The sequence below is a fragment of the Dryobates pubescens genome, chromosome W (assembly GCF_014839835.1).
Source record: "Dryobates pubescens isolate bDryPub1 chromosome W, bDryPub1.pri, whole genome shotgun sequence".
Lineage (NCBI taxonomy): Eukaryota > Metazoa > Chordata > Aves > Piciformes > Picidae > Dryobates > Dryobates pubescens.
The window spans coordinates 1,332,837-1,354,543 of record NC_071656.1 but is presented as its reverse complement, the minus strand read 5'-3'; the positions used below and the strand labels follow the sequence as shown (position 1 = coordinate 1,354,543).

The 21,707-nt window shown below is 47.5% G+C and overlaps 1 protein-coding gene across 1 annotated transcript in view; it reads right to left on the bottom strand.

Annotated features, from left to right (window-relative positions):
- LOC104306805 (zinc finger SWIM domain-containing protein 6) overlaps window positions 1-21,707 on the bottom strand; it is a 368,533-nt gene that overhangs the window by 35,866 nt on the left and 310,960 nt on the right. Inside the window, exons 5-8 of the mRNA XM_054177738.1 lie at window positions 4,643-4,816; window positions 2,687-2,863; window positions 2,263-2,409; window positions 1,889-2,032 (exon numbers count right to left, since the gene is read on the bottom strand). Of these exons, the coding sequence (XP_054033713.1) occupies window positions 1,889-2,032; window positions 2,263-2,409; window positions 2,687-2,863; window positions 4,643-4,816 (642 nt within the window). The remainder of the gene's footprint in view (window positions 1-1,888; window positions 2,033-2,262; window positions 2,410-2,686; window positions 2,864-4,642; window positions 4,817-21,707) is intronic.

The following is a 21,707-nucleotide window of genomic DNA, read 5'->3' as shown; positions in this document are numbered from 1 at the left end:
TTAAGTCAGTTTGCAGAGGTGAAAGCCATCCAAGTGGCTTTAGATATGACTGAGCGAGAAAGGTGGCTAGTGTTTATCTCTATACAGACTCATGGATGGTGGATTAACCATGACCTGATTGCACAAGTTATCCATGAATGTGAAATATGCGCTGCAATCAAACAGGCCAAGAGGGTAAAGTCTATGTGGTATGGAGGGCAATGGATGAAATATAAATATGGGGAATCCTGGAAGATTGATTACATCACATTGCCACAAACCCTCCAAGGCAAATACTACATGCTTACAACAGTGGAGTGTTAATGAGTTATTCAATACCATGCCGACATCATGGTCATTGCAAAAGGAAAGGGCTCAAAGGGGTGAAAGGCATTTGTGGGACTTGGAGCTCAGGGGTGACCTCATTGCCCTCTACAACTACCTGAAAGGTGGTTGTAGCCAGGAAGGGGTTGGTCTCTTCTCCAAGGCAACCAGCACCAGAACAAGGGGACACAGTCTCAAGCTGTGCCAGGGGAGGTTTAGACTCGAGGTGAGGAGAAAGTTATTAATGGAGAGAGTCATTCGTCATTGGAATGTGCTGCCCAGGGAGGTGGTGGAGTCACCATCCCTGGAGGTGTTCAAGAGGAGGTTGGAGGTGGCACTTGGTGCCATGGTCTAGTCATGAGGTCTGTTGGGACAGGTTGGACTCGATGATCCTCGTGGTCTCTTCCAACCTTGGTGATACTGTGATACTGTGATACTATAGCTTGTAAAGCTTCCTGGTATGGATTTTTTCCCCCACTTCTGGACTGGGGTGCTTCCCTTTGTCCTTGGTTCACTTGTGGCATGTGGTTCGCATTTTGTCTGTTCCCCTGACTGCTACATACACCAGTAATTTCCTTTGTGTTATTTTGTATTATTTCATTAAATTTGGGTTGGTTGTTTTTTTTTCTTATTTCAACTCCTGAGGGTTTTCTGCCTCCCAGATCCTCTTCCTCCTTGTCACATCTGTGAGGGAAGGGAGGAGCATTTGCAGTAGTGGTTCTTTTTTGGGGGGGGTGTCATTGTGGGGTTTTTTTACTCACTCTTGATTGTGAGAGTGGGACATGTTTATAGTAGGCTGTGTTAAACCAACACAGGTGGGGGAAAGGTGTTTTAAGATTTAGATTTTATTTCTCATTATCCTATTCTAATTTGATTGGTAAACAATTAAGCTGATTTCTTTGAGTCTGTTTTGCCCATGATGTGATTTCCCTGTCATTATCTCAATCCATGAGCCTTTTGTTATATTTTCTCTCCCCTTTCCAATTGAGGAGGGGGAGTGATATAGTGTCTTTGGTGGGCACTTGGCATACTGTCAAAGTCAACCTGCTATGACAGGGCCAGAGGCACTGTGCACAAATTGAAATACAGGAAATTCCATCTGAGCATAACACCTTCTTACTGCAAGGATGGTCAAACACTGCAAGAGGTCACCCAGAGAGGTTGTACAGTGTTCATTCTTGGGGTTGTTGAAAACTCAGTTGGACACAACCTTCTCTAGGTGACCTGAGCAAGCAGACTCCTCTCCAGAAGAGCATTCCAACCTCAACAGTTATGTGATTTCCTGTAATTTCTCAAAAAGAGGACAGAGCAATGCATGTGAAAAAGATTGCTGATATAGTCTTCTTCAGTTTTATTTCAAGCATGAAATATAGAATTGTCTTCAAGAATGAGTAACTGGTAATTTTTGAAGTTCCAAAATTTTACTTTAAACATATTGTCTCCCTTGTATTTTCCTCGGGAATGCAAATCTGAGTTCTTATACTATAAAGGCATTGGCTTTGAAGTTAATTCAGAAAGGCAAGATAGAAAAATGCCTCCAGTTACTGAAGACTTGGAGAAGATTGCTCCCTTTGCATGGCCTTACCTGTGTTTGAGAATCCATGAAAGTTCTCATTATCCACTCTGCAGGCTTCCATCAGACTACTGAAGAGGGTGCCAATTGGATCCAAAGGATGTCCTACCCAACCTTCAAGATTTGTTATTGAGGTTACACCTTTGTGGAGAAGTTCTGTGAAAGAAAAGATGGAGGGAGGAGGAAGGGAAAGAGAGTTCATGTTAACCTCTCAAAACAATTACAGAGGTAAAACTGATTAAAATTATCTCAGTACAGATTTCAAAGTATTTCCAATAGCGTTTGCTTTGAAGGAGAAAATAGTATCTTTCAGGGCAAATTCATTGCTTTTTGTGAATATATTGAAAGAGGAAAAAAAGAAAATTAATGAATGCCAAACATTTTACCTTTCTTCTGAGCCCGGAACATTTCCAGTTGTTTCTGCTGCTGCCTTCTTAGTGTATTAACAATAGCTATTGCTAGCCTCAGCGCTTCTTGTGGGTATCCATGAGATCGTAATGCATCCACCCTCGCACAGGCTGTAGGAACATGTTCTAAAATGGAGAAAATAATTGAAGAATAGCAATGCTTCCATGTCTGTAAAGGCCTGTTTTGCTTGGTTACTCAAAAGGGCTTTTTTGTTTGCTTGCTTTTTGTTTTTAAAAATATGAGAGGGACTTAAAGGACCACTTCTGAGCCAGCATTTCAAGGGAGCTTCTGTTCTTTTTGTCAGGCTTTTAATTAATCTCCCCACAATCCCTCCCAAATAATTCCATAGAAACTGAACAAAGCAGCAAGTCGTGAAAACATCTTTCTGGTTTAGCTACTTACCGTGCCACAGGGGCCACCCGTGATAGTCAAAGAGTGAGTTTTCAGTGTCATCATGGCAACAGTAGTTGGTGTATAGGTCACTGCTGATAATATGCTGTAAGTGGCTGTCCTGCCAGTGCAGATCACATGCCTCTATAGCTCGAGTGAACACCGTCCGATGTGGCTTGTTCAATGAATCTGTCATTTTCACAAGTTCAGAAAGCTGCATCAGCTTTTACTCATGCATATGTGAATCAGTAATTCATAGTACTCTTGTCTTCTGCCCATTCACCAACCCTCAACCAATGGCAGCATGCCTTGCCCCCCTCCACAAGAAGCAGACTGCAGGTGACATTTCACATCCTATTACCCAACAGCTCACATGAATTGTGTGCCATTCACTTTTCCTTCAGAGAGATCTGCAGACCAGCACAGCTAATGCTAAATAGGTTTATTCTATGTATTCTATGTATTCTATATGACTTTACAAAGGGAACAGCTAGAGATGAAGGCCATTAAACAGCACATACAGAACTCCTCTAAAAACAAACTAGAAAGTATATGTCACACAGCTACTGAAGCAACCCCAGCTTCTCTCCTTCTCAGGCCCAGAGCTACTAGGATGGGGGACAGATAAACATTGCAAGAAAGATTTTTAGTTGATCTCTTTGAGAAATTATATTAGCTTTGAGCATTTGTATATTTTTTTCCCATAAACATACAAATATTGCAAAGAAAGTCAGGTACTCAGCCCATGATATAATCCTTACTGTACATCTTCCTATGTGAAAAGCACTCTGTTGACATGGCACTCTGTCTGACTATTGGAATATCATGTCAGATTTGCCCAGGTTGGGCTGAACATCATGAGATCCAGAAAGCAAAACACCTATGTAGGAAGTTCTTGCTAGCTGTAGGATTTACAAATGAACCAAATGTATTTCCTTCAGAAGTAATCTTCCAAGAAAAAGAAACAAACAAAAAAACAATCTAAGCCCAAATCTGTCACCTCCCACAAGTATCTAATTTTTACTTTATCACAATAATAGGAAATATGCATGAAAATACTTAAGAGTTTTGAGGATTATGTGTTTTTTTCTTCCACAGGTAAATATCCTGCATCTTCCTCACTTATAAACAAAGTAGCAATCTTTGCTTAAAGATGACTGGAGAAGGCTTCTGTCAGATTTGATAATCACATTTTAGATTAGAAAGCATGATATTGAGTAAGAAGAGACATCTCCTCCAAGAAGCCAGTGTTGCCTCTGCACCCTCCCACACCTGTCAATGCAGACTGCCCAACACAGTGTATGTCTCATAGATAGCTGCTTTAGTTTCTCACACGCTCTGTTTAATGCAATTAAAACAGGTCTCCCTTTAAGTATCAAAGGGTTTGTAACTGCAAACAAAATAAAAACCCCAATACCCAAAGGTATATAAGATTATAGTCAAGCAAAGAAACAACAAGCTTTTACATGATATACTTCAGTGACATCCAATTTTTATGCAACAAGTATTTAGATGGATCAAGTTAAAAGTTAGAAGACATAACTAAACACAAATCCTTGTTTTGAAAACTGCAGTTCCAGCACACACACACAAAATCCCTTATTTATCCTTTCTGCAAGAATAGTATTAGTGAAAATAAATTTGACTGGTAAATCCTCAACAATAAAGTTACTTGTCCCAGGAAAAATTCACAGAATCACAGAAACATTCAGGTTGGAAAAGACCCTCAGGATCACCAAGTCCAACCAATAACCCTACTCTAAAAGGTTCACCCCTAAACCATATCCCCAAGCACTGCATCCAAACAACCTTTAAACACATCCAGGGTTGGTGACTCAACCACCTCCCTGGGCAGCCCGTTCCAATGCCTGACCACTCTTTCAGTGAAAAATTTTTTTCTGCAAATCTAGAGTATATAAGATAGAGGCTATATTATATGTTGGACTCAGTGCATATATTTAGGCTCACCTTGGTTAGCACCCTGAGGCAAAGCATTGGTTAAATTTGGAATCTCGTTTCCATGGTTTCCATCTTCCCAGGGACAAACATCCACACTGTTCCATTTTTTCAGCTGTTTCAGCCAACCAGCTTTCTGCTCCAAGTTGCAGTGGGGATTTAAGACTATACATGTCCACAGAGCACCTGATTTAAAAACAATTACTAAATTAGGTTTTCTATTAAAAATGCAGCTGCCAATGACTAATTGCAAATTTCTATAATGCAACACTTTTTCTCCCCTTGAAGGCCACACTGCTTGTTTCCCAGCTGTGTCTAACACCAGGCAGACTGAGCTCCTGGCACAGAATCTTGGAGCTGGTGTGGCCCATCTGAAGCAGTTGAAAGACTGGATCAAGCCAATTTTCTCAATTAAAAGGTGTTAAGTGGGTCTATTGTATTAGAAAATCCGTAGTTCACAATGTATGGCTCATCAGACAGGAGCATCGGTCAAAAGGAAACAAGAACTCACATAAAGGAAATTATCTAATGTTTGTACCAAAAGTAAATGTTGTTATCCACAAACAAGAACTATGTATCTTCCAGCTTCTTACAGAAACCAAACAAGTGCATTAGTGAGACATGTATTTTGTATACACATACTTCCACACTCAAAACCCAGAAGTATTGCTGATGATATAACTCATTCCAGAGCACATATGGACATCAGAGATCCAGTAATACATAGAATACATAGAATAAACCAGGTTGGAAGAGACCTTCAAGATCATCGCGTCCAACCCATCAACCAATCCAACACCGCCCAAACAACTAACCCACAGCACCAAGCACCCCATCAAGTCTTCTCCTAAAAACCTCCAGTGATGGCGACTCCACCACCTCCCCAGGCAGCCCATTCCAATGGGCAATCACTCTTTCTGTATAGAACTTTTTTCTAACATCCAGCCTGAACCTCCCCTGGCGCAGCCTGAGACTGTGTCCTCTTGTTCTGGTACTGCTTGCCTGGGAGAAGAGACCAACATCCATCTGTCTACAACCTCCCTTCAGGTAGTTGTAGAGAGTAATAAGGTCACCCCTGAGTCTCCTCTTCTCCAGGCTAAGCAACCCCAGCTCCCTCAGCCTCTCCTCGTAGGGCTTATGTTCCAAACCCCTCACCAACTTTGTTGCTCTTCTCTGGACTCGTTCCAGCAAGTCAACATCCTTCCTAAACTGAGGGGCCCAGAACTGGACACAGTACTCGAGGTGCGGCCTAACCAGTGCAGTGTACAGGGGCAGAATGACCTCCCTGCTCCTGCTGGCCACACTGTTCCTGATGCAGGCCAGAATGCCATTGGCCCTCTTAGCTGCCTGGGCACACTGCAGGCTCATGTTCAGTCTACCGTCGACCAGCACCCCCAGGTCCCTCTCAGCCTGACTGCTCTCCAGCCACTCTGACCCCAGCCTGTAGCTCTGCATGGGGTTGCTGTGGCCAATGTGCAGAACCTGGCACTTGGATGTGTTAAATCTCATGCCGTTGGACTCTGCCCATCTGCCCAGCCTGTCGAGGTCCCTCTGCAGAGCCTCTCTACCCTCCAGCAGATCAACTCCTGCCCCCAGCTTGGTGTCATCCGCAAATTTACTGATGATGGACTCGATGCCCTCGTCCAGATCATCAATAAAGATGTTAAAGAGCATGGGGCCCAGTACTGATCCCTGGGGCACACCACTAGTGACTGGCCGCCAGCTGGATGTGGCACCATTCACCACCACTCTCTGGGCTCGGCCCTCCAGCCAGTTCCTAACCCATCGCAGTGTGCTCCCATCCAAGCCATGGGCTGACAGCTTGGCCAGGAGTTTGCTATGGGGAACGGTGTCAAAGGCCTTGCTGAGGTCCAGGTAGACTACATCCACAGGCCTCCCCACATCCACCAGGTAGTCACCTGATCATAGAAGGAGATCAGGTTGGTCAGGCAGGACCTGCCCTTCCTAAACCCATGCTGGCTGGGCCTGATCCCTTGGCCATCCTCTAAGTGTTGTGTGATTGCACTCAGGATGACCTGCTCCATAATCTTTCCTGGCACTGAGGTCAGGCTGACAGGCCTGTAATTCCCTGGCTCATCCAACCGGCCCTTCTTGTGGATGGGTACCACGTTGGCCATCTTCCAGTCATCTGGGATCTCTCCAGTGAGCCAGGACTGCTGAAAAATGATGGAGAGTGGCTTGGCCAGCTCATCTGCCAGCTCTCTCAGCACCCTAGGATGGATCCCATCTGGTCCCATGGACTTGTGGGGGTCTAAGCTGCTGAGGAGAGCTCCTATCACTTGCTCATGGAACACAGGGAAACTGTGCAGCTCCCTGGCTCCTTCTGCCAGCTCTGCAGGCCAGCTGTCTGGTAGACGTTCTTTCCAGCTAGTAAAAATTGAGGTAAAGAAGGTGTTAAGTACCTCTGCCTTTTCCTCATCCTGTGATACAACATTTCCCTCCATGTCAACCAAGGAGTGGAGGTTGTCCCTGCTCTTCCTCTTGCTATTAATATATTTATAGAAGGACTTTTTGTTGTCCTTCACATCAGAGGCCAGTTTAAGTTCCAAATGTGCTTTTGCCTCCCTAATTTTCTTCCTACATGCCCTAGCAACCTCTTTAAACATTCCATGGGTTGCCTCACCTTTCTTCCAAAGATTATACACCCTCTTTTTTTCCCTTAGTTCTATTAAAAGTTCATTACACAACCAGGCTGGCCGTCTGCCCCGGCCTCTCCTCTTCCGGCACATTGGCACAGCCTGCTCCTGAGCCTTCATCAGTTCTTTCTTGAAGCAGGTCCAGCCCTCCTGGACCCCTTTATTTTTAAGGGCTTTCTCCCAAGGAACCCTCTGAATTATTTCCTGCTTTTGTGCAGTCTAATAGGAATAATATATTTTTACTGCGAAGACTTTGGTAATTTGGTTACACTAGAAAAAATGTTTTAAATTTTCTGTTTATGGAGCTTGAAGGGAAAGCTGATTTGCACTGATATTTCACATATACTATCACTTTAGAACTTACTCTCTAACAGAATATATCAGGGCAGGCATAAATATATTGTGACAATTTTCAAATGGAAAGATTTTTCTCTAAATGAGCTGTCTCTTTATCAGTGTGAACTTTGACAGAAACATGAAGACACCTGAAAATACCATTTTGCAACATTTCATTTGCTCATTAAGAATGTGCCTTATACAGTACAAGAGGTTTTAAAAGAATATGCTTTAACTATGAAACCTTCATGACAGTATGAAAAATAAAAAAGGAAAAAATAGTAAAAATGCAGCTGGTTCTTCCAAGATAATAGAATACTCATATTCAAGTATTCTTTTGCTAAGAATGCAAAATGGATACCCAGAGCACAGGCCAACACAAAACATTCATTCTTAAAGTAACTTGGTATGTTGATAAGTCATGTCACAGAAGCCAGTGGAAACAACTTGATCTTTAAGGTTATCACAGTATCACAGTATAACTAAGGTTGGAAGAGACCCCAAGGATCATCAAGTCCAACCTGTCCCAACCGACCTCACGACTAGACCATGGCACCAAGTGCCATGTCCAATCTCCCCTTGAACACCTCCAGGGACGGCGATTCCACCACCTCCCTGGGCAGCCCATTCCAATGACGAATGACTCGCTCAGCGAAGAACTTTTTCCTCACTTCGAGTCTAAACCTCCCCTGGCACAGCTTGAGACTGTGTCCCCTTGTTCTGGTGCTGGTTGTCTGGGAGAAGAGACCAACCCCTTCCTGTCTACAACCACCTTTCAGGTAGATGTAGAGGGCAATGAGGTCACCCCTGATCCTTCTCTTCTCCAGGCTATTATGTAGCTGCATACAGTAGAGCACGCTCATTTTTTGGGTTTCTTTGTTTGTGAGGTTTTTTGGGGTTTGTTTTGGGGATTTTATGGTTGTGTTTTGATTTATTTATTTTTTTGAGTGTCCGAACTTGCCATAGGAGTGAATAAAGCCAATACTGTTGTCATGGGTTTAGTCAATTGAATCTACTGATGAGTACTTGATACCATGCTGACATCATGCCAGCTTTAAAATGAAAGTGCTGGCTGGAGCAAAGTATCATGGGGCTTGTAGTTCAGATTGTAATATGAAAGGCTTCCTGTTTGCAATTGCTGCTTCCAGTTTCTGGTTTGGGGTGTTGGTCTTTTCCACTGGAATGGTGACAGGCTTGGCAGGTGGGGGAGTTGTTTTATCACTGGCTTCTGCTGCTGATTCTGATTTTGCTGTGCTTTTCTGTGAAATAGGCTAAGGTAACTGTACAGTGTATCATCTCATTAAATTACTTAACTCAGCTCAGGTTTTTCAGTGATACTTTCCTTTGTGATCGGGGAGGGGGGGGGCTGGTGAAAGTGGGCACCCAAGGTGGGGCATCATGAAAAGGGTTGAGATAACAAGCAGCAAGATAATAAGAAGAGAGATAATGATAAGATTCTTGTTAAAAGATTTTTTTTTTCTGCAGTATGTTTGCCATGTTGATGCATTTGCTTTCCAGGGGCAGCTGCGGCCAGGCCCTGTTTAACGCTATATAAAACCTTGTATTGCACTTGTACTCTATGTGCGGTTTCTGGTGGGGCTTATCACCTCAGGGAAATGGCTTAAAGATATGGTGTTGCTGTGCTGGTTAATGGTATATTAGGATATGGTTATTCCACTACCCACTTGGTGTACGTGTAATCTCACACAATCAATGGGCCACATTTTGTCCAGAGTAATACAAATCTTTTCCAATACCACATGGAGATCTGCCCAAAGGCTGTATGGTACAGTATGGGAAAAGTGCCTAGGATCGTGGTCACATCTGATTTCTTCGAATTTCACCTCCAAACAAGTAGATAATTAAAATAGAGTAAACCAGGTTGGAAGAGACCTTCAAGATCATTGCGTCCAACCTATCAATTCAATCCACCTAATCAACTAAACCATGGCACCAAGCACCCTATCAAGTCTCCTCCTGAACACCTCCAATGATGGTGACTGCACCACCTCCCCGGGCAGCCTGTTCCAATGGGCAATCACTCTCTCTGTGTAGAACTTCTTCCTAACATCCAGCCTAAACCTCCCCTGGTGCAGCTTGAGACTGTGTCCTCTTGTTCTGGTGCTGGCTGCCTGGGAGAAGAGACCAACATCTGCCTGTCTACAACCTCCCTTAAAGTGTAAAATACTGATAAACTGTTAAAATATTTGGAAAAAATATGCTGTCAGGCCGGAAGTTCCCAAGAGACAAAAGTTACTATGATCTGTTGGGGCCTGGCCCATGCTTATGGAGCCATTCTCATAACAGTTCAGAGCACTCAGGCAAGAGGTCTCTGGACCTACAGGCAGACTTATGGGCACTCAGGCTACTCAGACCCCAACAGCAGCCATGGCAGCTGCACCAGAGAACCAGTCTGTGTCAGTATCAGTCACCCTTGTACAGGAAAAGAAACATACAAGGAAAGCAGTTCATCTTGCAAAGGATGAGCATGAATCATGATCATCAGAGTAACAAGAGGAAGAGGCAGAGGTGGTCACTCTGTCTTTATTCCTAGCCTTGAAAGGTGGTGCGATGGGTTACACCCATCCTGGAGGCAGGAGGGGAGGGCTTGTGAGAGCATCTCCCTCCCTGCAGGGGGTTTTCACCCTGGCAAACTGAGTTAGTCTGTTCCACTCCCCCTCCCTGTCCAGCAAGCCTATAAAAAGGAGGACACTGCAGCCATTAGCTCTCTTAGACGCTGCCTTTGCCTGGAGGAGGACTGCTGCTGGTTCTCTGCCTCTTCAAAGAGATTGGTTTTGTATTATTATTTTTTTTCCCATCCATCCTTGTTCCTTACCCTTGTGAATCCTTCCTGTTAATGTTTTATATATTTTATATATATATATTTTAAAGAAAATTCTTTGCGCCTCTACTTCCAAGCTGACTCCAAATTATATCTTGGTGGATTTGCTCCTTCCCTTTCTATTCGTCTCTATTGGGAAAGAAGAGGGGGGAGCAGGGGAGGGATTCTCAGCCTTGCCCCCATCTGAGCCCTTAAATCCCAGTTAAGGCTCAAACCACCACAATACTTTGGTGCTCCAATGTGGGGTATGGAAATTAATATTCTATTTGGAAATTAATATTCTATTTGGAAAGTAATACTTCATCTATTTGGAAAGTAATACTTCATCTGAAAGAAAGGGATTGGAAGTAGAGATGTCAATTTCGAAGAATCTGATATTCCAAGCTTTTGCATGGGTGTTTGGCTGGATTTTTTTGGACCCATATCTACAAATTAATAACTTACAATGGGGTGTGGTTAATGATAGCGATGCTGCTCAACTGGATAAAGATTTTACCAATGGACTTGGGTGTGTACCTCCTGAACTCTTTGAATTTTACTGGCAGTGGTAATTTCTCTAACATAGGAAATTTTCCTGATGCGAGCTACAAAACCAATAATCTAATCGAATCGAATCAAATAGAATAAACCAGGTTGGAAGAGACCTTCAAGATCATCGTGTCCAACCTATCATCCAACACCACCCAATCAACTAAACCATGCAACCAAGCATCCTGTCAAGCCTCGTCCTGAACACCCCCGGCAACGGGGAGCCCACCACCTCCTCGGGCAGCCCATTCCAATGGGCAATCACTCTCTCTGTGTAAAGCTTCCTCCTAACCTCCAGCCTAAACCTCCCCTGGTGCAGCCTGAGACTGTGTCCTCTTGTTCTGGTATGGACTGCCTGGGAGAAGAGACCAACCTCTGCTTGACTACAACCCCCCTTCAGGTAGTTGTAGAGAACAATAAGGTCACCCCTGAGTCTCCTCTTCCCCAGGCTAAGCATCCCCAGCTCCCTCAATCTCTCCTCATAGGGCTTGTGTTCCAAGCCCCTCACCAGCTTTGTTGCCCTTCTCTGGACATGCTCCAGCAAGTCAACATCCTTCCTAAACTGAGGAGCCCAGAACTGGACACAGTACTCGAGGTGCGGCCTAACCAGTGCAGTGTACAGGGGCAGAATGACCTCCCTGCTCCTGCTGGCCACGCTGTTCCTGATGCAGGCCAGGATGCCATTGGCCCTCTTGGCTGCCTGGGCACACTGCAAGCTCATGTTTATCCTACCATCAACCTCTGCTTGACTACAACCTCCCTTCAGGTAACTGTAGAGAGCAATAGTCACCCCTGAGTCTCCTCTTCTCCACCCAGCTCCCCAGCTCCCTCATAGGGCTTGTGTTCCAAGCCCCTCACCAACTTTGTTGCCCTTCTCTGATGTACATAAAAATGTCTGTGATGGAAAATTGCCTGACATTGCAATATGCTCCATATGCTTAAATATAATCCTTATAGGGGCATTTGCTGTGACCATGTTGGGTGGGGGAAGAGCTAATCCATTAAGAGCTCTTTGGAGAGTGATAAGGCAGTCTTTTTGTAAGCTTTAATGACCGGGGCGTGTCTGCTGTGGGCATTGTGAGCACTCTGTAAACACAAAGAGGGAGGGGTCAGGTTGTAGTGAGTGTGCCAGATCTCAGCCTGAGCCCCAGGCACAAGGGTTTGTCCCACCACCAGCAGTTCCACACTTAACCCCGATGCTCCTGCCAATGCAGTTTCTCTAGCACCTTTCACCACATGCAAGAAAAGAAGGCAAAAATCATCTCCAAGCACAGATGGTGAGGAAGGCACATCAGCAGGGCCCAGCACCTCGCAGAACCCAGCAGTGGATGAAGATGATTCAGATCAGAAAACAGTAACTATTACATCTCTACCCAGAAAGGAACCAAGGCAAACTCATCTGGATTATGCATGGAAAGAGGGTGAGCCAATATTAAGATGGGCCCTGAGATGTTGGGATGAGGATGGACACGGTGGACCTGGATAAGAGGGAGGCAAAGCTTTAGGCTCCCTGACTCATGATGCTGGTCTGGACAAAGAGTTAGCCAAACTCGATGGAACACACACCCTCTGGTCCCAGATCCTCAATGCCATAAAGAGCCGCTACTGCTCAAAGGATGACCTGCCCTGGGCCCCAGTTAGATGGACAACTATGGAACAGGGCATTCGGTATCTGAGACAGATGGCTTGTGGTGAAGGCACATTGTGCCGAGACATTGAATCTTGCCCCAGCATGTGGGCAAGCTCCCCCTCCCTCAGGAGGAAGACAAAAGCCAGGCTAGCACGCTGCTGGTGCATGCTGTGCTCGTGCATTCTCCAAATATGGAAGAATTCTAGCTTCATGCTTTCCCATAGGCTGAAGCCAGTTGTTTATGAGAATGCCCATTGGTCAAACCCAGCCTCGAGGTATTCTATAAGTATTACCCCAGTGAGTAAACAAGTGCTTTTCCTGCCTTCCTGCCTTCCTCCTCCATTTCTGTCTCTGTGCTAGCTCGAGAGTTAAGTCTGAGCCACTGCCTCTGCAACTGAGTTTATTGTTTAGCTTCTGTTACATACATGCACGCATATCAAGGCATCTGCATGTGAGAAGCGACTGGAGGAATTATTTCCATAGAGGAAGGATACCACGCTAAGCTGAGAAGCCAGTGTTGTCACAGCCAGTCACACGACCGGGAGAGGAACCCCCCCCGTCGCTACTGCATGGACTGGATCAACCCCCGAGGGTAAGATCTGCCTAATTATCGGGGAGAAGGGACTTGACCGTGCCAGGTCCCCGCGCAATTGCTTAACCCCACTACAGTGGAGAGAAGAGCGCCACGTGCCGCTCCGAGCCCTGTTAACTCCAGGGATTACTCAGCAGCATTCGTGCTTACACTGCACTGAACTCCCCCCGGACCGCTCCGGGTATCCTGCTGTTGCTTTGAGCCCAGCAGACGAGAAGCGAGAGAATTTGCCTAGCCGGGTCCGCCCCGCCGATATTCCTCATTCCCGGGGCCGCCCCTGCAGATCCGCGTACCGCCGCGTCCCTCAGGCAAGTCTGCCGGCGATCGCCGTCCCGCTGTGTGGTGCGGATCAACTCTGAGGAACAGCTCGTCTCCGGACCAGCCCTACCAGCCCGTCCTCTCGTGCACGCCAGCTCTGCGAGACCCCAGTCTCGAACCGGCGGCACACAGGACAAAGCTCCGTCTGAGCTCGACCTGAAGCCGCGCACATCCCGTCGAGTCGCCATCTAGTGGCCAAGCGGCAGAACTGCACCCTTCTTGCATATAAATATAGAAATAGCTTGTAATTAGCTCAAATAAGTTCTAATCATAATACTAAGCCAGTTATGGGATATATTTCACGAACGTGCACTAGAACATGTATATAAGTTGGTGATTCATCAGTTATTGACAATTTTATAATAATAATAAAAAATTAATTTTCATAAATCATAAGTCATAAGCAATAACCTCCCTTCTCACCACATGGCTGTGCTGGAAATAATTTATGGGGATGGCTAGCTCCCTTCGGACCCAGATGAGGTGCCCATGAGACAGCCCTTCGTAAAGAAACTCACCCAGGGGGCCCCTCAAAAACATGCTCCCACATTAGGAGGGATACTCCTGACTGGACAGGATGGAAGTCCTAAAACTGTCTGTGAGTTTGCCAATGATTTAAGGGAATATGAGGACAGTGTAAATCAGAGACCCCTGATCTCAGCCATAGAAACTATGGCTAAAGACATAGTCAAAGAGATCAAGACCTCCATGTCTGAACTGAAAAAGGGGAGCGATGCCTCCTTTCCCCCTTCTCCTTCAGAATAGGTCCAGGTTTCAGCAATCAGGAATAGGTGACCTAACCCTAGGAGATCACCCCAAGCCAATTGGGGGATGTCAAGGGGGTCTCTGTGGAGGATCCTCTGTGACCATGGAGAGGACACGGACACCTGGCATGGCACCTCTGCCCTCTGGAACAGAGTGCGGGAACTGCAAGGTGGGCACCACGGGGATAACTCATCCAGGAGAAGAGCTGCCCCAGTTTCCCGGAGTGGTCCCTGTTGCTCAAGAGACCCTTCCCCTAGTAACACAGGACCCTGTGACAGGTGTGGGCATCGCCGCCAGCATTAGAGGTGCCCTACCTCCAGCCAGGTGGAGGCCAGGGACAACAGAGTATACTGGGATGTCTATGTGAAATGGCCTGGCACTTCAGAAGCCCTGAAGCACTGAGCTCTGGTGGACACAGGGGCCCAATGCACCCTGATACCATCAAGGTACAAAGGGGCTGAGTCCATAAGCATTCAGGGAGTCACAGGGGGCTCACAAGCTTTGACTGTACTGCAGGCTGAGATAAGCCTGACTGGGAATGAATGGGGAAAGCACAAACTTGGACTTCCGAGGGACAAACTTCAGCCTGTTTAAGAAACTTATTTGCAAAGTTCCCTTGGTAGCAGCCCTCAAGAACCGAGGGGTCCAGGATGGTCGGATGTACTTCAAACAGGAGTTTTTGAAGGCACAGGAACTGGCAGTTCCCATTTGCCAAAAGATGAGCCGGCAGGGGAGGTGACCGGCCTGGATGAGCAAGCAGGTCCTAGAAGAATTAAGGGGAAAAAAGAGGCTTTATCACCATTGCAAGGAAAGGAAGGCTTCTCGTAATATGTTTAAGGATGTTGTTATATTATGTAGGAGAAAAATTAGAGAGGCAAAGGCCCAGTTGGAACTGAAGCTGAACACCTCTGTGAAAGATAATAAAAAGCATTTTTACAAATATATTAACGTGAAAAAGAGGGGCAAGAAGAACCTCCACTCCTTATTGGACCTGGAGGGGAACACTATAACTGAAGATGAGGAAAAGGTTGAGGTCCTGAACACCTTCTTTGCCTCAATTTTTAACAATAAGGCAGAAGGAGTTCAGGACAAGTGGCCTCCTGAGCTGGGTGATGGGGTCAGGGAGAAGTGTATTGCCCCGGAAATCCATGAGGAATTAGTTCGGGACCTGCTGAGCCACTTGGACACCCACAAGTCCATGGGACCGGATGGGATCTATCCTAGGGTGCTGAGAGAGCTGGCAGATGAGCTGGCCAAGCCGCTCTCCATCATTTTCCACCAGTCCTGGCTCACTGGACAGGTCCCAGATGACTGGAAACTACAGGCCAGGCAGCCTGACCTCAGTGCCAGGGAAAATTATGGATCAGATTATCTTGGCGGCAATAGTTGCGCACCTAAAGGATGGCCAAGGGCTCAGGTCCAGCCAACATGGATTTAGGAAGGGCAGGTCCTGCCTCTCCAACCTGATCTCCTTCTATGATCAGGTGACCCGTCTGGTGGATGTGGGGAGGCCTGTGGATGTAGTCTATCTGGACTTCAGCAAGGCCTTTTACACCGTCCCCCACAGCAAACTGCTGGCCAAGCTGTCAGCTCGTGGCTTGGACAGCAACACTCTGTGCTGGATTAGGAACTGTCTGGAGGGCTGAGCCCAGAGAGTGGTGGTGAATGGTGCCACATCCAGCTGGCGGCCAGTCACCAGTGGCGTCCCCCAGGGATCAGTGCTGGGCCCCATCATCTTCCCCATAATCTTCCATTTTGGCGGGAAGCTCTCTCGGAACCGCGCTGAGAGCAGCAACCTCCGGGGGGCATCCACTGCTCTCCTTTGCAGGCTACGGGAACTGCCAGGACTGCAGAGATTCCTAGACATGCTGCGTGGATCAGAGGAGCCATCTTTTCACGTGCCTGTGGCTCGTGATACCAGCGTCATCAGCGGCAAATTTTAAAAGGGACAGCTGCGGCTCGCGGGGCTCCCATTCGTCAGGAAGCTATCCCGTCTTCTCTCCTACTCTCTCGTGCTCTCACGTGCTGCCGCATGTTTTCTATTTTTTTTGTCCAGTAGGTGCTGTGGCCAGGAACAGGCATGGTTGTAACTCGCAGCAAAAGCTCCTTAAAAAAATCGGTGTCGACCCAGACTGAGGTAGAACACAAGCAGGTAGCTGTCCAGGTATCTGGCTGTAGAGAGTGCTGGAGCCTGGCTCTTGAGATGCAGGGTAGTGGGGGCAACTCTTGCATTAGGTGTGAGCAGATCGATTATCTGCTTAACCTGGTGGACAGACTGAAGGATGAGGTTGCTAGTCTTAGAGATGTAAGGGAATGTAGAAAAGAGATGAACCAGAGGAGGAAAGGGATCAACCAGAGTAAGCAGGCTCTGCAGGCTCCCCCAGCAGAGGTTGGTTACCGAAAAAGCAGAGGGCAATGGATACAGATTCCTCTCAAACGACACAAAGTAAAACCTCCTTGCCTCCCCTCACCTTCCCCACTGCCCTTGGAAAATAGGTATGGGGCACTGGAGATTGAGGGTGAGGTGATCCTGATGCCGGAGGACACACCATCTGGGGTTTTCCCTGAGGAAATCCCTGAGGGGGTTTCCCTGTAGTCAAAAGAATTTTGGGTTTTTCGATCTTGGAGAACTTTCTACTGCACCAGGTCAGCTGGCAACAGATGGAGTATATCTGTCCCAGAGGAGGGGAAAGGTCACAGTGTATGAGAATGGCCATGGAACAGGTCATCTTGAGTGCAGTCACACAGCATTTACAGGATGGCCAAGGGATCAGGCCCAGCCAGCATGGATTTAGGAAGGGCAGGTCCTTCCTGACCAACCTGATCTCCTTCTATGATCAGGTGACCCGCCTGGTGGATGTGGGGAGGCCTGTGGATGTAGTCTACCTGGACCTCATCAAGGCCTTTGACACTGTCCCCCATAGCAAACTCCTGGCGGGCGGGTCCATTCCAGCGGTCAGCCCGTCCTCTTGCTCGCGCCGCCGCACTTTTTCTAAATCTTTGTCCAGTAGATCCCGCGGGCAGGGCTGGCCATGGTGGTAACTCGCCGCAATAACTCCTTTAAAAAATCAGTTTTGACTCAGACTGAGGGGGAATATAAGCAGGTAGGTAGGTGTCATAAGAAAGAGGTAGGTGTCCAGGCATCTGGCTGCAGACAGTGCTGGAGCCTGGTGCTTGAGATGCAGGGTAGTGGGGACAACTCTTGCATAAGGTGTGAGCAGATCGACTATCTGCTTAACCTGGTGGCCAGACTGAAGGCTGAGGTTGCTAGACTTAGAGATGTAAGAGATTGTAGAAGGGTGACGAACCTGAGTAACCAGGCTCTGCAGGCCCCTCCAGGCAGAGGCTGGTTATCCAAAAAGCAGAGGGGAATGGACACAAGTTCCTCTCAAAAGACATAAAGTTAAACCTCCTTGCCTCCCATCACCTTCCCCACTGCCCTTGGAAAACAAGTACAGGGCATTGGAGGTCGAGGGTGAGGTGATTCTGATGGAGAACACACCATCTAGGGTTTTCCCTGAGGCAAAACAGCCTAAGGTTAAACAGCCTAAGGTTGAACAGCCTAAGGCAAAGCAGCCTAAGGTTAAACAGCCTTCCCCTGGCATCAGGACCTGCTCCCTTAAAAAAAAGAGGAGGGTAATTGTCATTGGTGATTCCCTCCTGAGGGGAACAGAAGGCCCCATATGTCAGCCAGACCCTACTCACAGTGAAGTTTGTTGCCTCCCAGGAGCTAAGGTTAGGGATATTACCAGAAGGATGCCCAGTTTGGTGCAGCCCTCTGACTACTACCCCTTACTAGTTATGCAGTTAGGGAATGATGATGTTGCAACCAGAACTCCCAGGGCTATCAAGAATGACTTCAAGGCCCTGGGAGATCTCATTGAGGGGTCAGGTGCACAAATAATTTTCTCATCTATACCCTTAGTTGCAGGAGGGAATACCATAAGGAACAGGTCAGCAGCCATAGTCAACAAGTGGCTTAGAGGCTGGTGTAGTCAAAAGAATTTCAGGTTTTTCGATCTTGAAAAACTTTCTACTGCACCAGGTCAGCTGGCAACAGATGGAGTACATCTGTCCCAGAGGAGGGGAAAGATCAGAGTGTATGAAAATGGCCTATCCCTCAAAGGGAAAAAGATTCTAGGAAGGCAATTGGCAGGTCTCATAGATAGGGCTTTAAACTAGATTCAAAAGGGGAAGGGGCTGAAACCAGTCCCCCCAGGCAGGAGTCTGGGGGGGATAAGCTTGAGACAAAGGTGAAAACGGCAGCCCGGCTGAAGTGCATGTACACTAATGCACGAAGCATGGGTAACAAACAAGAGGAGCTGGAAGCCTTGCTGCAGCAGGAAAGCTATGATGTAGTTGCCATCACAGAGACGTGGTGGGATGACTCACATAACTGGAACACTGCAGTTGATGGCTACAGGCTTTTCAGGAGAGACAGGCAAGGAAGAAGGAGTGGAGGGGGGGCCCTGTATATCAGGGAGGCACTAGATGCCATTGAGCTGGAGATCAGGGATCATCGGGTTGAGTGCCTGTGGGTGAGAATTAGAGGGAAGACCAGCAGGGCTGACATCCTGGTTGGAGTCTGTTATAGACCACCCAACCAGGAAGAAAAAGTTGATGAAGCATTCTATAGGCAGCTTAAGGCTGTCTCAAGATCGCCTGACCTTGTTCTCATGGGCGACACCAACCTGCCTGACATCCGCTGGGATCTCAACACAGCAGAGAGGAGACAGTCTAGGAGGTTCTTGGAATGCATGGAGGACAGCTTCTTATCCCAGGTGCTGCGTGAGCCTACCAGGGGTAAGGCTATGTTTGACCTCCTCTTCAACAATAGGGAAGGGCTGGTGGGTGATGTGGTGGTTGGAGGCTGTTTAGGGGCCAGAGAAGGCACAGGAACAGGCTGTGCCAATGTGCTGGAAGATGAGCTGCCGGGGCAGACGGCCAGCCTGGATGGGTGATGAGCTTCTAAAAGAACTAAGGGGAAAAAAGAGGGTGTATCATCTTTGGAAGAAAGAGGAAGCAACCCATGAAAAGTTTAAGGATGTTGCTAGGTCTTGTAGGAAGAAAATTAGGGAGGCAAAAGCACATTTAGAGCTTAGACTGGCTTCTGCTGTGAAGGACAGCAAAAAGTCCTTCTATAAATACATTAATAGCAAGAGGAAGGGCAAGGACAACCCCCACTCCTTGGTGGACACGGAGGGGAACGTTGTAACAAAGGATGAGGAGAAGGCAGAGTTACTTAACAACTTCTTTGCCTCAATTCTTTCTAGCAGGACAGAATGTCTTCCAGACAGCTGGCCTGCAGAGCTGGTGGAAGGAGCCAGGGAGCAGCATAGTTTTCCTCTGTTCCAGAATGGGGTAGTTGGTGATCTGCTTAGCCACTTGGATCCCCACAAGTCCATGGGACCAGATGGGATCCATCCTAGGGTGCTAAGAGTGCTGGCAGATGAGCTAGCCAAGCCACTCTCCATCATTTTTCAGCAGTCCTGGCTCATTGGAGAGGTCCCAGAAGACTGGAAGCTGGACAACGTGGTGCCCATCCACAGGAAGGGCTGGTTGGATGAGCCGGGGAATTACAGGCCTGTCAGCCTGACCTCAGTGCCAGGCAAGATTATGGAACAGGTCATCTTGAGTGCAGTCACACAGAACTTAGAGGATGGCCAAGGGATCAGGCCCAGCCAGCATGGGTTTAGGAAGGGCAGGTCCTGCCTGACCAACCTGATCTCCTTCTATGATCAGGTGACCCGCCTGGTGGATGTGGGGAGGCCTGTGGATGTAGTCTACCTGGACCTCATCAAGGCCTTTGACACCGTCCCCCACAGCAAACTCCTGGCCAAGCTGTCAGCCCATGGCTTGGATGGGAGCACACTGTGATGGGTTAGGAACTGGCTGGAGGGCCAAGCCCAGAGAGTGGTGGTGAATGGTGCCACATCCAGCTGGCAGCCAGTCACTAGTGGTGTGCCCCAAGGATCAGTGCTGGGCCCCGTGCTCTTTAACATCTTTATTGATGGTCTGGATGAGGGCATTGAGTCCATCATCAGTAAATTTGCGGACAAGACCAAGCTGGGGGCAGGAGTTGATCTGCTGGAGGGTAGAGAGGCTCTGCAGAGGGACCTCGACAGGCTGGACAGGTGGGCAGAATGCAATGGCATGAGATTTAACACATCCAAGTGCCGGGTTCTGCACATTGGCCACAGCAACCCCATGCAGTACTACAGGCTGGGGTCAGAGTGGCTGGAGAGCAGCCAGGTAGAGGGACCTGGGGGTACTGGTCGATGGTAGGCTGAACATGAGCCTGCAGTGTGCCCAGGCAGCCAAGAGGGCCAATGGCATCCTGGCCTGCATCGGGACCAGTGTGGCCAGCAGGAGCAGGGAGGTCATTCTGCCCCTGTACACTGCACTGGTTAGGCCGCACCTCGAGTACTGTGTCCAGTTCTGGGCCCTTCAGTTTAGGTGTGACCGTTTGAGGATGTGCCTTTAAGAGAGAGACAGTGTTGGGAACACTCTGTCTGAATGTTTTGGTACCGGAATGAAAACACTCTGATATTCTAAACGAATTTCATTGGTAGATGGGCAGAATGCAACTTTAAGTTTTAGGGCAGTTGGAATTTTTCGGAGTTGTGGTTTCTTACTCTGTGGGGAAGGGAGAGCTAGGCCCTCTCTCAACCTACCACATTAGGAAGGATGTTGACTTAAGCCCTATGAGGAGACACTGAGGGAGCTGGGGTTGCTTAGCCTGGAGAGGAGGAGACTCGGGGTGACCTTATTGCTCTCTACAACTACCTGAAGGGAGGTTGTAGACAGGCGGAGGCTGGTCTCTTCTCCCAGGCAGCCAGTTCCAGAATAAGAGGACACAGTCTCAGGCTGCACCAGGGGAGGTTTAGGCTGGATGTTAGGAAGAAGTTCTGTACAGAGAGAGTGATTGCCCATTGGAATGGGCTGCCTGGGGAGGTGGTGGAGTCACCATCATTGGAGATGTTCAGGAGGCGACTTAATGGGTTGCTTGGTGCCATGGTTTAGTTGTTTAGGTGGGTTGGATTGGTTGATGGGTCTCTTTCAACCTGGTCTATTCTATTCTATTCTATTCTATAGTTATAGCTTGTTCTAAGTTTTTTCTGTCCTAGCTTAATACCAGCCTAGCATCCAGCACTCAACATGAACACACCACACACCAGTCCAGAGAGCTCCTGTGTCACCTTACCTTCACCTGTTCCCTATGTCCCTACAGCGATGGACTGTTCCTGTTTCCCTACAGCAATGGACTGTTCCCGATTTTTTCCTTTCCCTTTCAAAGACAGACTGATTCCTTATTCTTCTCCTCATTCCTGCCCAGTTCAAGCACCACCTACATTGACCAGCACCAGAGAGAGAGACAGCCCTGAGAGAGAGAGAGCTGGGATTGAGAG